At 39.5% G+C, this 15,188-nt stretch overlaps 1 protein-coding gene across 48 annotated transcripts in view; it reads left to right on the top strand.

The window, feature by feature from the left end:
• FOXP1 (forkhead box P1) overlaps positions 1–14,973 on the top strand; it is a 632,383-nt gene extending 617,410 nt beyond the window's left edge. For 34 of the 48 annotated variants that reach the window (XM_074032702.1, XM_074032711.1, XM_065539489.2 and 31 more), the window contains 2 exons: positions 4,062–4,228; positions 10,301–12,245. In XM_074032702.1, the coding sequence (XP_073888803.1) occupies positions 4,062–4,228; positions 10,301–10,445 (312 nt within the window). In that variant the 3' untranslated portion in view covers positions 10,446–12,245. Of the gene's footprint in view, positions 1–4,061; positions 4,229–10,300 lie in introns of all 48 variants that reach the window. The other 14 variants (XM_065539493.1, XM_065539494.1, XM_065539490.1 and 11 more) reach the window with 2 other exon arrangements.
• The last annotated feature ends 215 nt before the right edge of the window (positions 14,974–15,188 follow it).

Here is a 15,188-nt window from a genome sequence, read left to right as displayed (position 1 = left end):
GTATTTATTTCCTTCTGACAAACCAAGTACTTGTTACATCACCAGTGGTACCAGGAGATGAAGACGTGGGTTTTGAGCAGTAGCGAAATTACCACCCAAAAAGGAGCTACCTGAGGCAGCCCAGCTTCTAGCAAACTTTTTACTTATTGCACAGTTGAGTTCTTAAATGAAGGCTACTCCAGTATCATTTCATTAAAGTACCTGGGTATAGTACTCAGGTCCCCCCTCAAGAGTTCATAAGTAAGCAGTATCCTTTTGGCCAGTGGTCCTGGTTTTTTCGCCTACCCAGACTGTTCTAGAAGACAGGCCAAGAGAATCTTGATAGCTTTTAAATGCCATATTCTGTAGATAAATCTGACATTTGTCATCCAATACCATTGCAGTCCTCTGTAGCATACGTTCTCAACGGGGGCTATCTCACCCCCAGATTGGTTCTGAGATACTACAATGTCTTGTGTCCTTCCAAAGGACCATAATACATGAGCAAATACGAACATTCCTTGGGGTGAGGGTACAAAGAGAGAAACAAAAGTCTAAAAAGGGACAATAATGAAAAAAACAGTTGAGACCTTTAGCATGATGGGAACAGGATGAGGAAGGAGGACATAGCGACAGGAGCCCCGGGCCTTGCTCTGCATTAAACGGATGTTTCTTGAGCACGACTCTGTACCCTACAGGCCCAGAAGAGTGTTAAGGCTCCTGGGAATTGATGATAGGCCATTTACCCAGTGTCAGTTTAGAGGCAGATTCACTGGCCTTAGCATTTCAGTAATTATATTTATTTATTTTTAGCCTGAACCAGATTTAATAGGAGAAACTACTTTCCGCGTTTCTTTTAATTACTTGTAGTTTACACAGTAACTTTAGAAGAGTAAATGAAAGCATGCTTCGATGCCGCCACTGTAAATACCATTCATTAGTAACTTATTTTCCCTGGAGTCTTCTGAAGTGTGAATTTAAAGGCTGCTCTATCTGGAATAGTATTAAGATTACAAGCACATTTTATATTCATGAGCCGGAAAGGCAAAAAAAAAAAGTGATCCTCCATCCTCTGAATTCTCTTAACTATGTGACTAATTTCAATTAGTATGCTTTGTCATTACAGAACTGTTCAGGTTTCATCTCTGAACATTTGTTTTTGGCATCTTCTTCAGTAGCCCAAAACTGTCCTGCCGTTTTCCAAGAACACTTTCTGTCCATAATGAGGCAAGGGGAATAAATTGATACAAATTCATGATTTGAGAAGTGGATTGTTTCCCTCTCTTCCACGAGTTTGGATCCCTGATCAGTAGACAGACACATAAGACAACTTTCTACTGTGCAAATTAAATAAAGATTCTGCCAGCAGGCCTTCCTTTCCATTACCGCCTATTTCCATTTTTCAAGACAAGTAAAAATAATAGTGGAACAATATCTTCAAAAAAAATTACTAGAGCAACATAATGCATGATATACAATATATAAAATAGGACAGCAGAATCCACTACAGAAATAAAACATGGGACTTGGGACAGATTGCATTATGCTCTGAAAAGTGAAGTAACTAAGGGTAACCGTAAAGCTTCGTATTTATAGACTGCCTTTCCCCTGAGGATCTCAGAGTGGTTAATGTTCCAGGAGCGAGGGTGCTTATGGACTTCTGCACCATTACTTAAGCAACTTCATTTTTTGGCAGAGGTGCCAGCTTGATATGAAACCACATGCTGTGCAAGGACCATTTCTATAATTAAGTCCATTTTTGTAACACACCTGCTTCTAAGTGGACATCAACTACCAAAAAAAAAAAAAAAAAAAAAAAAAACCTTCGTTAGGCATAAGCAGTTAGTGAAAATTTCTCTAACCTTTGGTGGGTTGCTCTGATCACTTGCTCAACAGAGTGTGTTCAAGAAGCCCACTTGCGAATCAGGCACTGGGATCTCTCCGCAGCCCATTTGATCATTTTTTCAAGGAACAAGGCTGATTTTCATCACTTACATCTTTCTTGTCTGAGAACCCAGGGATCAATATAAGTGCTTGCCTTTGTATACCTTTCACTACTGTGGCGGTTGGGTCTCAGCCCATGTTCTATGATCCAATCCCTTTCAGTAATGGCCTTGACCTGGAATACTTTGAGAGCCAAAGAGAATAAATACTCATCCCAAGAAGGTTGCCTTCTCTAGAGGATGACCAACTCATTCCAACGAACACATTCATATCAGCATTTCAATTTTGTCTTCACAATTTTTGACCAGGGAAGTTGCTAAAACAATTAAGCTAGCAGCAGCCCCACTTTTGCCACATTCTGACCTTGGAATAGTGAAATTATCTTGTGAGAGCTTATCTTATGGTATTTCCAGTGGAAAGACAGTTGGCAGAATTTCTGTGACAGAGAGGTGTGACCACTGTTGTCTCAGATAAAAGCAGTTAAGATGCTTGTCCAACTGCAGTCGGCAAAAAAAAAAAAAAAAAAAAAAAAAAAAAAAAAAAAAACTAGTTCTGGCAACTGCTCTGCCAAAAAAAAAAAGAAAGAAAAAAGGCTTTATTGCAATTATAAAAGAGCTGTTGGAAAAAGTACTTGATTCAAGTTACTGGACACACTGTAGGAGGGTGTGGACTGTTCAGATTTGCTGTTCATCAAAATGAGTTTACCGCATTTGAAACTAAAAACAGGATTGTACCCCTACTTTTAAAAAGAAGACAGTTACACACATTTACAAGTAGAGGGAAGGAAAAGCTGTGGGCTTACAGAGGGCCAAGCTTTGAAATAGTCCATTATCCAAAGCTGTGATTGGTGAGTATGCACAGGACTTCTAACACTGGGCTTGCACCTAGAAAGCCCTGGCTTTGGGGTTTGAATAGTGAGTGAGGCTGCGATTGTCATACTAGCCAGACAGACTTCTGCAGCCTGGCTTTGCACTCTTTTGGCTTTTACTTTCTCTCTAGACCCAGGATTTCTAGAATAGTTTGGACTGTTGTATGACTGGCCAGTGGAAGTCACTATGCCAGATCATCTTGTGATTGCACTTTTTTTCCCATTAGGATGGAAAAGCAGGCATAGTCTAGTCTTCAAGAGGACAGTTGTGATACATCTTGGTTTAATTACAGCTGCCAGTTTTTGAAAGTGTCCTCTTTGGTAAAATGAAAAGTCAATGGGTCATAATCACCACCCGGATGAAACGAATATGGGTACTTTAGTCCAGTTCTATATGTAACCAGTGTGTGCATTTCAGACTTGGTGTCCCTTTTATTCAAATGCAGTATAACAGGAAGTGAGTAATATCCTACCTATCCTAAATAAAGTTCAGGATTTCTTCGTTTTCATTTCCCCACTTTTTTGCTGACACTCAACGTGGAGTGACTTTGTAACCTTTGATATTGATGTACTTAGGCACCAAAAATAAATATGATTTAGAGCTTCCTTTTGCCAGAGCTCTTTAGTCCTAAAATCCTAGGCAGTTGGTCAGACTCTGAAACATTATGTGGTGTTTCCTTCAGCCAGTTATCTCAAACTGGGCTAAACAGATTCAGAAATCATTAAAACAGAAATGATGGGAGGAGATAAAAAATTGATTCCAATTCTATAATCTCTTCCTTTTCTATAGGATCTAAGAGGTGAATGTTTATGGAAGTTCTCATAAGTTTGAGCGGTACGGCCAGAATAATCTGATCAAAATCTCTAATATCCAATACTGGAGTCATCAAAATGGATAAAGAAATAAAAATTCCATTATACTTCACTGTGATCTGGAAATATTCAGCTCCTCTTAAAAACGCATCCGACATAAACCTCATATTCGAAAGCCTGTCTAAACCATGTGACTACCAAGCAGGACCAAATTGAGTCCCTCCTACCCACAGGCGCTTTGATCCCCCTGGCCCCCAGTTAGCTCTTCAAAACCAAGCTTGGGACAGGTGCCACGAGTCATTTTTAAAGCAAAATCTTTCAACACCTCTTAGATACTCGTATTTGCCAGCCATGCTACAATTAACTCCAACTGAAGATGATCGAGTACACCCATAATTAGTAGTTTCCTCATCTTGCATACCTGTGTCTTCATAAATTTTCTCTTGGTTGATGACAGGCTTCAATGGCTGAGAATAGTATACCTCTATACACTACCGCTTCCATGGGAAATCCCACTCTGGGCAACTTAGCCAGCGCAATACGGGAAGAGCTGAATGGGGCAATGGAGCATACCAACAGCAACGAGAGTGACAGCAGTCCAGGCAGATCTCCTATGCAAGCCGTGTGAGTATGGTCCACCCAAAAGGTCTTTGTTTTCACACCCTAGTCTCTCCGGGTACACACAGGGAGACGTCTCTTTCTCTGGGCTTTATATACCTTTTCTGTAATTTCTGGTATCCCAGAACCAAGCTGGAAGTTTGTCTTTCAAGAAATGTTCAGCTTGGTTAGTGCATAAAAGGACTATTTGCTAATTTTCCCATAAAAGCCATTCCCAGCAATAAAATGGGAAACAGGTTTGCTTTTGTTCCTCTGCTTTATCACATCTCAGGCCATTATTTAAGCCACACTACTTTTTCCTCCTCAAATTAATATGCATCCCTATGAAAAAGTTTGCAGTTTGTTCAACTTTCGGGCATGTTGACCTAGCTGAGAGACAAAGATGCTTGTTTACTTGGTGGTGCGATAACCACGAACACGACGCCACAGCATTATTACCAACCATTAATGATGGCACAAATGAAAGGCGGCATGATTTATAGATTGCTCTTAAAATATCAAAAGGAAAATTAATAGGAGCATTATAGCAGCAGACGGCAGTATAATGAGTGCACATATAACTGAATGAAGTGATGGGCGATGGTTGCCCATGCTGAATGTGAATGGAACCAGGACTGCAAACTGCAGGAAAGGCGGAGACCAGGAGGCCGTGCTGCCCCTGTGAGTGGGTGATGGGAGAAAACTTGGTGTAACGATAACCCCCTCTCTCCCAGGAAAAGTTTTCAAACAGAGCAAAGAAACCACGTTACTCCAAATGATTGGCTTTGCAGGAGATGCTGTGGAATGACAGTCTCTCCCTTTTAGTGAGTTTCTTCAAAACTGTTGCCTACTTTAAGGTACTAACCCATTTCGTGTTTGCAATACTGTCAGTTCCTAGAATAGGCTGCTTGTCTACACATTACCTCTGAATTACTGACCAACATCTTATTTTAAGATAATTTGAGTGATAGGAATGGAAAATAGGACCTGTAACAATTAGGAGCAGACGGAATTGGCATCTAATGACAAAGAAAAAAGTGTTACCTGCCAGCATAATTTGGAGGGTACGGGGAAATCTGAAATTTGATTTTCTAGCAGTTGAACTTCATCTCCACAGCACTTCAAAAAGGATCTTTACCATCCTTTGCGGATATGGAAATAATCATTTTTAATTTATATGAACAGTATCTTAGCATTTACTTCACAGCATTTTAAGAATGTGTTTATCTTTCACACTGATGCTGCTATATTTCATCCTTTCCAAAGCAACTTAGTGTTTCCGCCTCTCTTGTTATCACATTCGTATTCATCTTAAATCATTGTCATGACAGGAGTATTTACTTAGATACTAACGAAGTTCAGAACAAACGTAAATTGGTATAAGCTACTGCAAGAAACACTCATTAGAGCAAAAATGTCTGAAGTTATTGAAGTGATACTATTTCTCATAATCTGTACGAACTCCAAGTTTTTGTTGACATATATTCCTATTATTTAGTATAAAGAAACACTAAAACAGAAAGATATTTGGATGCAAGCCACAGGCACCAGTTCAGAGTGATGCTGATTTTGCTGTACGAAAGACAGTCACTGCAGGGTTAATTTGTTTAACAAATTTGAATTAACCCCAGTATTACCCAAACTATGTTTTATAATAGTCTTTGTGATTTTTGATGAAATAAAGGTTTCAACTATTTTTTACAAGAAACCCTACATAAAAATGTCAAAATGCGTTGCTCAAATCTCACAGGTTTGTGCTGTTTGCTAAATGTAATTATATGTCAACAGCAGATTCCCTGCGCCTGCTATCCGTGTCATAGACTGTTACTCTTTTTGACCTCATATTTCCATTAAGGGAATTCTGTAATGACAAGAGTTTCCATTCTTGTCCAATATGCATTACCCTGCTATGATGCAAATTGTTTTTCAACTGTTCCAGTCTATTGGAATAAATCAAGCCATAAACTTTACGGCACGGCTTGAAGGACCTTGTTAGGAAGGCAGCCTAGCTAATACTGAGTGTTGAAACAGAACTCTTCATTCTTCCCCTTTCTGTGACACTCAGATACCACTACGTTTCATTCCTCCTTTGAAACACTAGAAAGTGGTCACATAATTATGGCTTTGGGGCATTGTACTTTTATCCTGATAGACGCTAAAGGAGCTACAAAGCAAAATACTCCATGCTGTGCAGACACCCCCAGAACACAATGCCTTTAAACACCAGTCAGCTTTATTTTAAAACTCTTGTGTTCCCAGAGTGGCTAAACAAAGGAATTACTCAGATGTAAGGAGAAGGGAAATGTGTAGTTTTGCACACACTTATTCAGTGGTAGCCCTTTCGGAAGTAGGAGTTGGAGAGAAAGGGTGGGGGCAGTGTCTGCAAGGAGAGGCAGGTGCATCATACACAGCCCTAACTTCTAGGAGACACGGTGAGTGTATGTGAAGTGTAGTGTCTTCAGTAGTCTGCATCACATCTCAAATGTATCTTTCATGGAATCCCATCCTCTTTTTATTCTTTGAAGTACTGTGTGCCTGTGCTACACCTTTGCCACACCCCAGGGGTATCTGCCAGTACCAAGAAGTGTCCTGAAATTGGATTTCATTTCTCTAAAGTTTCGAAACCTTACTAACTCTGCATGAGGCACTGGGAGTCGAGCCAGCAGGCATGACGGGATCATTACCTGTGTCTTCTGGATAGAAAATAACCCTCATGAATTTTGGCTACCAGTTTAGGGGGAAAACTGTTTGTTTGTTTGTTTACTTCTACAGCTTTTAAAATTGATACTTCGTAACTACATATTTTGGGGGTACATGTGTTATTTTGATACATGTATACATTGTGTAATGATCAAATGAGGATAATTGGGTAAACAAAATATTCTCTGATGTTGTGAACTGTGTTTTGTGGGGCTTTACATGTATCTGATTTTTTGGGTAAGATTAGCACAATATTGGTCAAAGTCTAAAATTATACAGTGAGAACTTCATTAAGGTGAAGATGGTTCTATTTCTTCTAGGGGTCCCCATCCTCCTTCCCCCTCCCCAAGGTCTTATATGATCGTACATTCTTCTGTCATTCAATTCTGTGTTGTAAACATGAAAAGATTGATAGACCTGATAGTTAAGAAAGTAGGAAAATGTTGGTTTGGAAAACAACATGTGAACCTCAATCAGCATATAGCTAAAACATAAATTTCTCAACAATGAAAGTTTGAAACAAACATTAGGAAATGTTCACCCTTGTCAGTAATCTGAGAAACACAATTTAAGGTATTTATACCTGCTAAGCAACAAAATATTTTTTTACAAATAATGCTTGCTGCTGACGAGATTGAGTTTAAATTGATAGCCCTTTTGGAAGTTAATATCACAATAAATCACAGGAACCATAAAGATGTTTTGGCCTTTGCTCTAACAATTCCATTCTTAGAAATTTATCCTAAGGAGGTAAATCAGCAGAAGTAGAGTAGAAAGATTAATGGATAAAAATGGTCATTGCATTATACAAACAGTAAAAGAGAAAGAAAAAAGATGATCCTAAAATGCCTAGTATTCAGAAACTGACATAAGTCAACACAGTGGAATCTCATCTAGCCATAAACATTATAAATTGTAAAGCTAGGAAAATTTAAAAAATAGCATTCCTGCTGAATTTACAATATTTAAAAATATGACCCCAAATGGAAAGAGATTGGCAAAAAATAAGAAAACTGGCCTTAACTAAGGGTTTGTGTTTAAGGAATAATCAGTATACCTAATTCTTCCTAAAAGAACGTAGGGTATCCTAGCAAAGCTGGTTCACAAGTGTGACATGCAGTCACACAGGATCTCATGCCTAAAAGGACACTTGCACTTGGTTTTATGTGTTCTTTTCATTACCTTTATATTTAGGGATGGGGATCTTACTGTATCACCCAGGCTGGACTCGAACTCCTGGGCTCAAGTGATCACCCTACCTTAGCCTCCCAAATAACTTGGACCACAGGCACTCACCACCACACCTGGTATGCACTTGTTTTAATGCCATTTCTGTCTTGAAATTGTAATTTTTGAGCCAAGGACCCCAGATTGTCATTTTGCACTGGGCCTCCAAAATTATGCAGCCAGTCCTAATTCTTACTGCTGACACACTAATGCGGCCATTTAAAAAAAAAACTCCCCATCCATAATGCTTAATACAGACTGCTGGGAGGGTGACTCCCCATGCAGCCTTCCTTGCACTGATGTACAACTGTTTCTCTTAAATAAAAGTATCCGGCCAGCCATGGTGTCTCGCACCTGTAATCCTAGCACTTTGGGAGGCCGAGGCGGGTGGATCACTTGAGGTCAGGAATTCAAGACCAGCCTCACCAACATGGTGAAACCTCATTTTACTAAAAATACAAAAGTTAGCCAGGTGTGATGGTGGGCCCCTATAATCCCAGCTACTTGGGAGGCTGAGCCAGAATTGCTTGAGCTTTGGGAGGTGGAGGTTGCAGTGAGCCGAGATCCTGCCACTGCACTCCAGCCTGGGTGACAGAGCACAATTGTCTCAATAAATAAATAATGAATAAAATAGATGGAGAGCCATACATAAAATGTAATGTAATGCAACTTTGCTATATTTTGTTCTGCAAATAGTTTTTAAGAATAAAGGAATTATTTTGTAAAGCTATTTATCTAACATCTAGCCCAACCAAATGCTCTCTCTAGACTGTGCTGATTTTAGAGTCAATTGATTCTGAAGGTTCCTGTCTTGGAGGGCAGTCCAAAACACTCCTCTGTTTGTTTTTAAATGGTTCAAGGGGCCTTTGGGGTTTGCATACAGCATTAATTATTTAGGAAGCCAACCATCCCCGTTACCACCTCTTATTACTAATACTTGATAATGTCAGTTTAAAAATCTTCCCTTCTGCAGCCTGTCCCAGAGATGGGACCGTTTTAACTTGAATGGTTCTTTTACATATCAAAAGGCCCTGCAACAGAAAGTTATTTGTATTTGTAAAGGATCAGTTGTAAATATGATTTACGAACAACATTTCTCAATTGTTATCCGAGTGGTTTTGTGTGATCACCCCAGTCCCCTCGGGTGAACCATGCGCTGGTCCATAATGAGAAAGTTGGCAGATCTCATCGCAACCACACGCATCCCAGTGGCTGCTACCAGCCGGGCCTCATGTTTTGCCTTGTTTACAGCTGACAGCGTTATTATTCTGACTGGGGCTCTGCTTTCTTATCATATTGTTGTGTTGAGCGAGCCTTTTCCTCTCCATTTGTGTTTCCTGGCAGGGCTTTTCTTGCCTTATTGACAGTTTGTAAAAATATGCATTAATTTGGAGTTTCAAGCATGTATCATGGTGTCTCTTTGCTGTGTTTGCTTGAAGTTGATTAATGATAGAACCTCGCTTCGGGTCGTCCTCTGGAGAGTTCTTTCACAGGTTCTGCATGTTAACTAGCAAAGCAGAACACACAGCAAGCCATGATTAGCCCAGCCTCCTCTGCTCAGTGCTCCCCACAAACTGCCGTTGCATCACAGATCCTTATTTCATGTAATTATTTGAAGATCAGTATTCATCCACCCAGGATGCCACTATGGGACCTGTTATCTGGTACTCAAAGTGTGGTTCTAGGACCAGCAGCATCACCTAGGAGCTTGTTAGAGATGCAGAGTCTCAGGCCCCACCCCAGTCCTGCATCACACACTGCATTTCAACAAGGCCCACAGGTGACTGCAGCGTGCATCAAAGTATGAGAAATGCCACCAGGGAGGAGAGGCCCGCACCTGTCCAGAGACTAGTGACTCAGAGCAGCACTATCCAAGAGAACTTTATGCAGTGATGCAAATGTTCTGTCTCTGTGCTGGCCAGAATTAACCGCTAGTCACATGGGGCCTTTGAACATGTCAAACGCAGCTAACACAACTCAGAAACTGAATTTTAAATTGTAGTAAGATTTCGTTCATTTCAATTTAAAGAGCCACGTGTGGCTAAAGGCGACAATACTGGACAGAGTTCTAGTTCTACAGTGAGGCTTTTCTGTTGCCCCAAACTTTTCAGTGCACCTGAGCTGCAGTGGGCTGGGAAGTACCCTCACTGAACCTCTGCATATTTATTCCAGGCATCCTGTACACGTCAAAGAAGAGCCCCTCGATCCAGAGGAAGCTGAAGGGCCCCTGTCCTTAGTGACAACAGCCAACCACAGTCCAGATTTTGACCATGACAGAGATTACGAAGATGAACCAGTAAACGAGGACATGGAGTGAATATCGGGGCGGGCCAACCCCGAGAGTGAAGATTGGAAAAAGGAAAAAACAAAACAAAACAAAACACGTCAAAAGTTAGCAGTGAAATTGTTCTCCATTTGTTGTACAGTCTGGAGGATTTTCACTACATTTTGACAACTCTGAAATGTGTTAACTCTTAGTGCCATCAAGAACCCCATTTGGGAGTATTTTTGATTTTTCTACTTTTTGTTGAAAAAAGGAATTTGTACTCTGTGCATTGGATGGACTTGTTTGGTACTTGGGATTTTCCTCTCTTAACCGTCAACATCAGTGTTGTAAATTTGCTAAACTGATTCACTTTTAGCAGCAGACTTTGAACTGCAGTCCTGCCAACGTTGGACACTGAGGACGCCCGACGGAGCTTGTGCACCTAAGCTGCAGACCAAGCCTTTGCCCAGGATTTAAGGATTCCAATGGACGACCTATTTGCACAGTACTGCATGTTGATTATCACTGCCTTTACTCCATTTTTTTTTTTTTTTTTTTTTTTTTTTTTTGCTTCCAGTTGGGATGGGGAAGGCCTTTGTGTGTGTATTGGGGGGAGGGGTTAAAAAATAATTATCCCAAACTTTTTAATGTATTGCTTTTTTTTTTTTTCTTCTACTATACCATTTTAAGTTCTGACCTCAGGCCTCCATTTGGGCCGATGGCCTCTTGGAGGCTTAAAGTTTTCTGTACCTTGTGATGAATGTTAATAGGTGTTTTTATTATACAAAGCTGAATGTCATTTCTCGTTTGTAGCTTTCTGTCACTCATTCCATCTTCCTTCAGACATCACCATGTTTCTCTAAAGTCAGAAAACATTCCGTTTTGGTCTTTTTCAAAAAGGTCCCAAATGCTGCACTCTACACATGAAGGCCCTCTCACACAGACGTGACGTCCTGCCAGAAAGAGAATGAATGACAGAAAAAAAAAAAAAGAGAGAGACATACTCTAGGAACAATGCCGATTCATTCAATGCAGCAGTATTGGGGGTGGCTGGGGGAGGGGTGTTTTGGAATTTTTTTTTTTTTTTTGCAGCAACCATCATTCTTAATAAATGCCACCACATTCTACCAGCACAAGGAAACATAGGCAGCACTGAAAAAAAAAAATTAAAAAAACTAATAGTAATTAGACTGACAATATGGCCTTGGAAGGCTCTCCCTTGTGGAACCAAGTTACCATGGGCCTTGGGCCCTCTGTGATAACGAGTGTGGGTTGGTTTTGTTTGCAAAATGGCCAAAACCTCGGTTTCCCTGAGCAGCTGCCCTGAAAGTAGGGGTGGCAGCGGCACTGAGTTTATACATTAGTTCAAACCTACTTGGTGGCATTAAACGGTTTGAATGCAAATTCGATTTCAGATTGAACTTGTTAAGGGAGTTAATGAGGACTGAATTCAGCAAATGCTAAAGTGTCAATTTCAAATATGCAAATTTGGTACTGCAGTTTGTTATGCAATATTATGTCACCAACCCAGTATCACAAAAACTCATAGAAGATATCATTAGGCCCTGGGCTTTGGGGGTCCCAAACATGGTATGCAGAATGTGATGGTTACAGGTCAGTACAACCTCAGTCCTTAGAACCCCTCCACACTTCCACTCTGCACCCACTTTCCTGTCATTTATTTATATAGGACTATAGTTTTTTTTTTAGTTTGAGAGCCTTTCGAAGCTTAATTTATATTCTTTGTACCTTTTTTTCTAAAATTACCAAAGATATTACACAAAGGTAAATTATGTTCTCTGTTTTATGCTTTATCTGATGAAGCCAAATATCCTCTTATTGTTGATCAAAGGAGGCAAAAGAATTTAGAGGCAAATGACAAGCGATAGGCTATTGCAACCTGAGAAAGAGAACTGCTCCTTCATCGCAAATTTAGAAGACCAAGTAGATAATCGAACCAAAGTTGTTACTTTTTTCTAGTATTTTTCCTTTTTCTTTTTGTGTACCTCTACAGAGACCAAAACTCATTCTCTTAAAGAGATTTTATGGGACTACTGCAGATAAAAATAGGACACAATATTAAAGGAGCTACAGAAGGAAGGCAGTCCCATCTCAAAAAAAATGAATGTATGCCACTGCAATTTAGAGGATCCAATAAAGGAGACAGTTTAGAGTCAGAACAGAAAAGCTTCCATAATTGAACTAGATCACATAATAATATTTCTAGAAGAAGAGACGTTTTTAGATTGTATGCCACTTTTGTTTAAGAACTGTGCTGTGATCACTGTATTAATTTTGGTTTATCTTGGCATATATCCTTCAGTTTGTTTTTTTAATTTTTCCTTTTTTTTCCGATTAGGCTTTGGTCAGCATTTTTCATTTCAAGAAAAGTAACACTCCCATCCACTCATAAGCTTGGTACAAAAACTTCTCTGGCAGTTACTTTTGAAGCTTCACTCTGCTTTCTGTATAAAGGGCAGTCTGTGGTCACGCAAGACTTTTTAAAAAAAAAAAAAAAAAAAAAAAAAAAACTTTTCCAGGCAGCTTCATGATGTGCAGGCAGTAGCCAGACAGGGTCATGGGAAGGGGGCCCTGTGCTTCTAAACTGAGTGGTTGCTGGTTAGTTTGGTATTCAAAAGAGGATAAAAATCTGGTAGATTAGTTCATTCTCAGCATGTGTAGCTAGACATGAGTAAAGATAACAGCATGAGAAACTGTTAGTACGCATACCTCAGTTCAAACCTTTAGGGAATGATTAAAATTAAAAAAAAAAAAAACATTTCACTCAGTTGCACTTAGTCGTATGTCTTGCATGCTTAGTCTAAAGACTGTAGCAAAAAAAAAAAAAAAAAAGAAAAATTAGATTTTACATATCTTTGCAGGTATCACAGCCTTGCAGAAGAACCAACTGAAAAAAAAATTCTCAGGCTTTACAGCAAGCAAACTTCACTATGATTTTTACAATTCCGATTCTGTATCCCCTGGGGGTTATCCCAGTTGCTTCTTTAGGATGGGGTTTATTATGTTGTACATATATCCCGATGTGTCTGTGTGAATCTTTGTCTTTTTTGGGGGAGGGCAGAGGGCGGTTCTTTTTTTAGATATTGTTCCTAAAAAGGAATAAATGCATACACCTGTTTGTCAAAACACCTTTGCTTTTTGTGCAACTGCTTTATATTAACGATACTAAAAAAAATAGCTTTGGAAAAAAAACTACTGTATGTAATGGAATTGCAGAATATGCTGCACATGTATTTTATTTAGTTATCCTTGCTTTAAGAATATTGGATGACATTTCCTGACATGTGGGAGGGAGAAACTCCCTAACTTTTTTTTTCTGCTTTTAAATTGTAACATAGTTGAAGATTTCTTTTTTTTCTGTTCTCATTGATTGGAGCATTTTGTACAGGTTGTGTGTGTGCGTGTGTGTGTGTGTGCGCGCCCGCGCGCGTGTGCGTGTGTGTTAATCTGTTTTTTGATACATTCCTATCCATTGTGTTTATCCTACCACTGCCTTTCTGGCTATCTTAAACAAGTTCATACCTTTGAAAAGAAAAAAAAAAATGTTGTTTAAAAAATGTTTTCTCCTGCTGCAGTAAATATTTTGCATGATGAAATTCCAGGGTCACACTTTTCCAAGTTTATCAGTGAAGTAGTGATTAACAATGGGGAGTGTCAAAACTATTGAACTTTTGTATAAAAAAAAAAAAAAAACTTTACAAGGTGCCAAGATGTAAAGAAAATTTGTTACTTTTTTTCTCAAAGAAAAGCATACATTAGGGAGGTAGTCCCGTGTGTCAGACAAATGCACTGTCAGGAATGAGGATCCAACCTACCTGTCCCTAGAGTCTGTCTTGTAAGATGAGTAAGGCTGCCACCTTGGACCAGCCGCAAAATGGAGTATCAAGGCTTATGTACATACATGAAGAGTTACCGCCAGCCCTGCCACCTTTGGACAGCTCTAACACCATCCCCAGCATCCCGTCAGACCTAGTAAAGAAAACCTTGGATTCTTAACCCAAGATATGCTGTAAATCACTAGCTTTTTTTTTTTTTTCTCATGAAAAAAAAACAGTTGAAAAATATTTCCTCTCTTTTCCACATTCCAGCTGAGCTCCGTTTCCAAAGGCACAAAGAAGAGTGTGCTTATTCAGATTTTGAATCTTTTGGGTACCTTTTGGTTAATGACATAGCCTTCTGAGATTTTGGATGTCTTCAAAGTCAGTTTTGCTTTTTTATCCTGAGAATCAGATTTACAATGCTGAAGGCATTTCTTGGGCCCAGTGTAGCTCATGCAATCTCTGCTACCCATAAGCCTTGATGAAGATGATACAGTCTGGACTGTGAGCATGGTGCTTCATGTATATGTGCTGCCAGTAACAAGAATTTTTTTGTTTTGTTTTGTTTTGTTTTGATAAGGCATAAAAGAAACTCATTCCTTGACATCAACTGTAATTCCATCATTCCATGTCTGCGGATACAGACAATAAAAAAAATGTTGTGTAGTCAGTACTAATGACTGACATTATAGCATTCTCAAATGCAATAAAAATGCTGGTTGTTCACACTGGTAGTAAAAGTCGCCACAGCCTAAGTTTGTTTCCCTTTCTGACCTGCTGATATTGTATGTTAGGCATATGCCTTAAGTTTATCACCAGCTGCTTCCAATGCAGAATTAAAATCAATCTTCACTGAAAGCTTTCATCATCAGGGAAGGCTGAAGCTCTTACCCTCAGGATTTCCAAGTGAAAGTATCCACTTAGAGAATTGGGAAGTTAAAAAAAAGTGCAAGAG

Source organism: Macaca fascicularis, chromosome 2 (assembly GCF_037993035.2).
Source record: "Macaca fascicularis isolate 582-1 chromosome 2, T2T-MFA8v1.1".
Classification (NCBI taxonomy): domain Eukaryota; kingdom Metazoa; phylum Chordata; class Mammalia; order Primates; family Cercopithecidae; genus Macaca; species Macaca fascicularis.
Note: the sequence above shows the minus strand (reverse complement) of the source record. Positions and strands in the feature narration are given on the sequence as shown.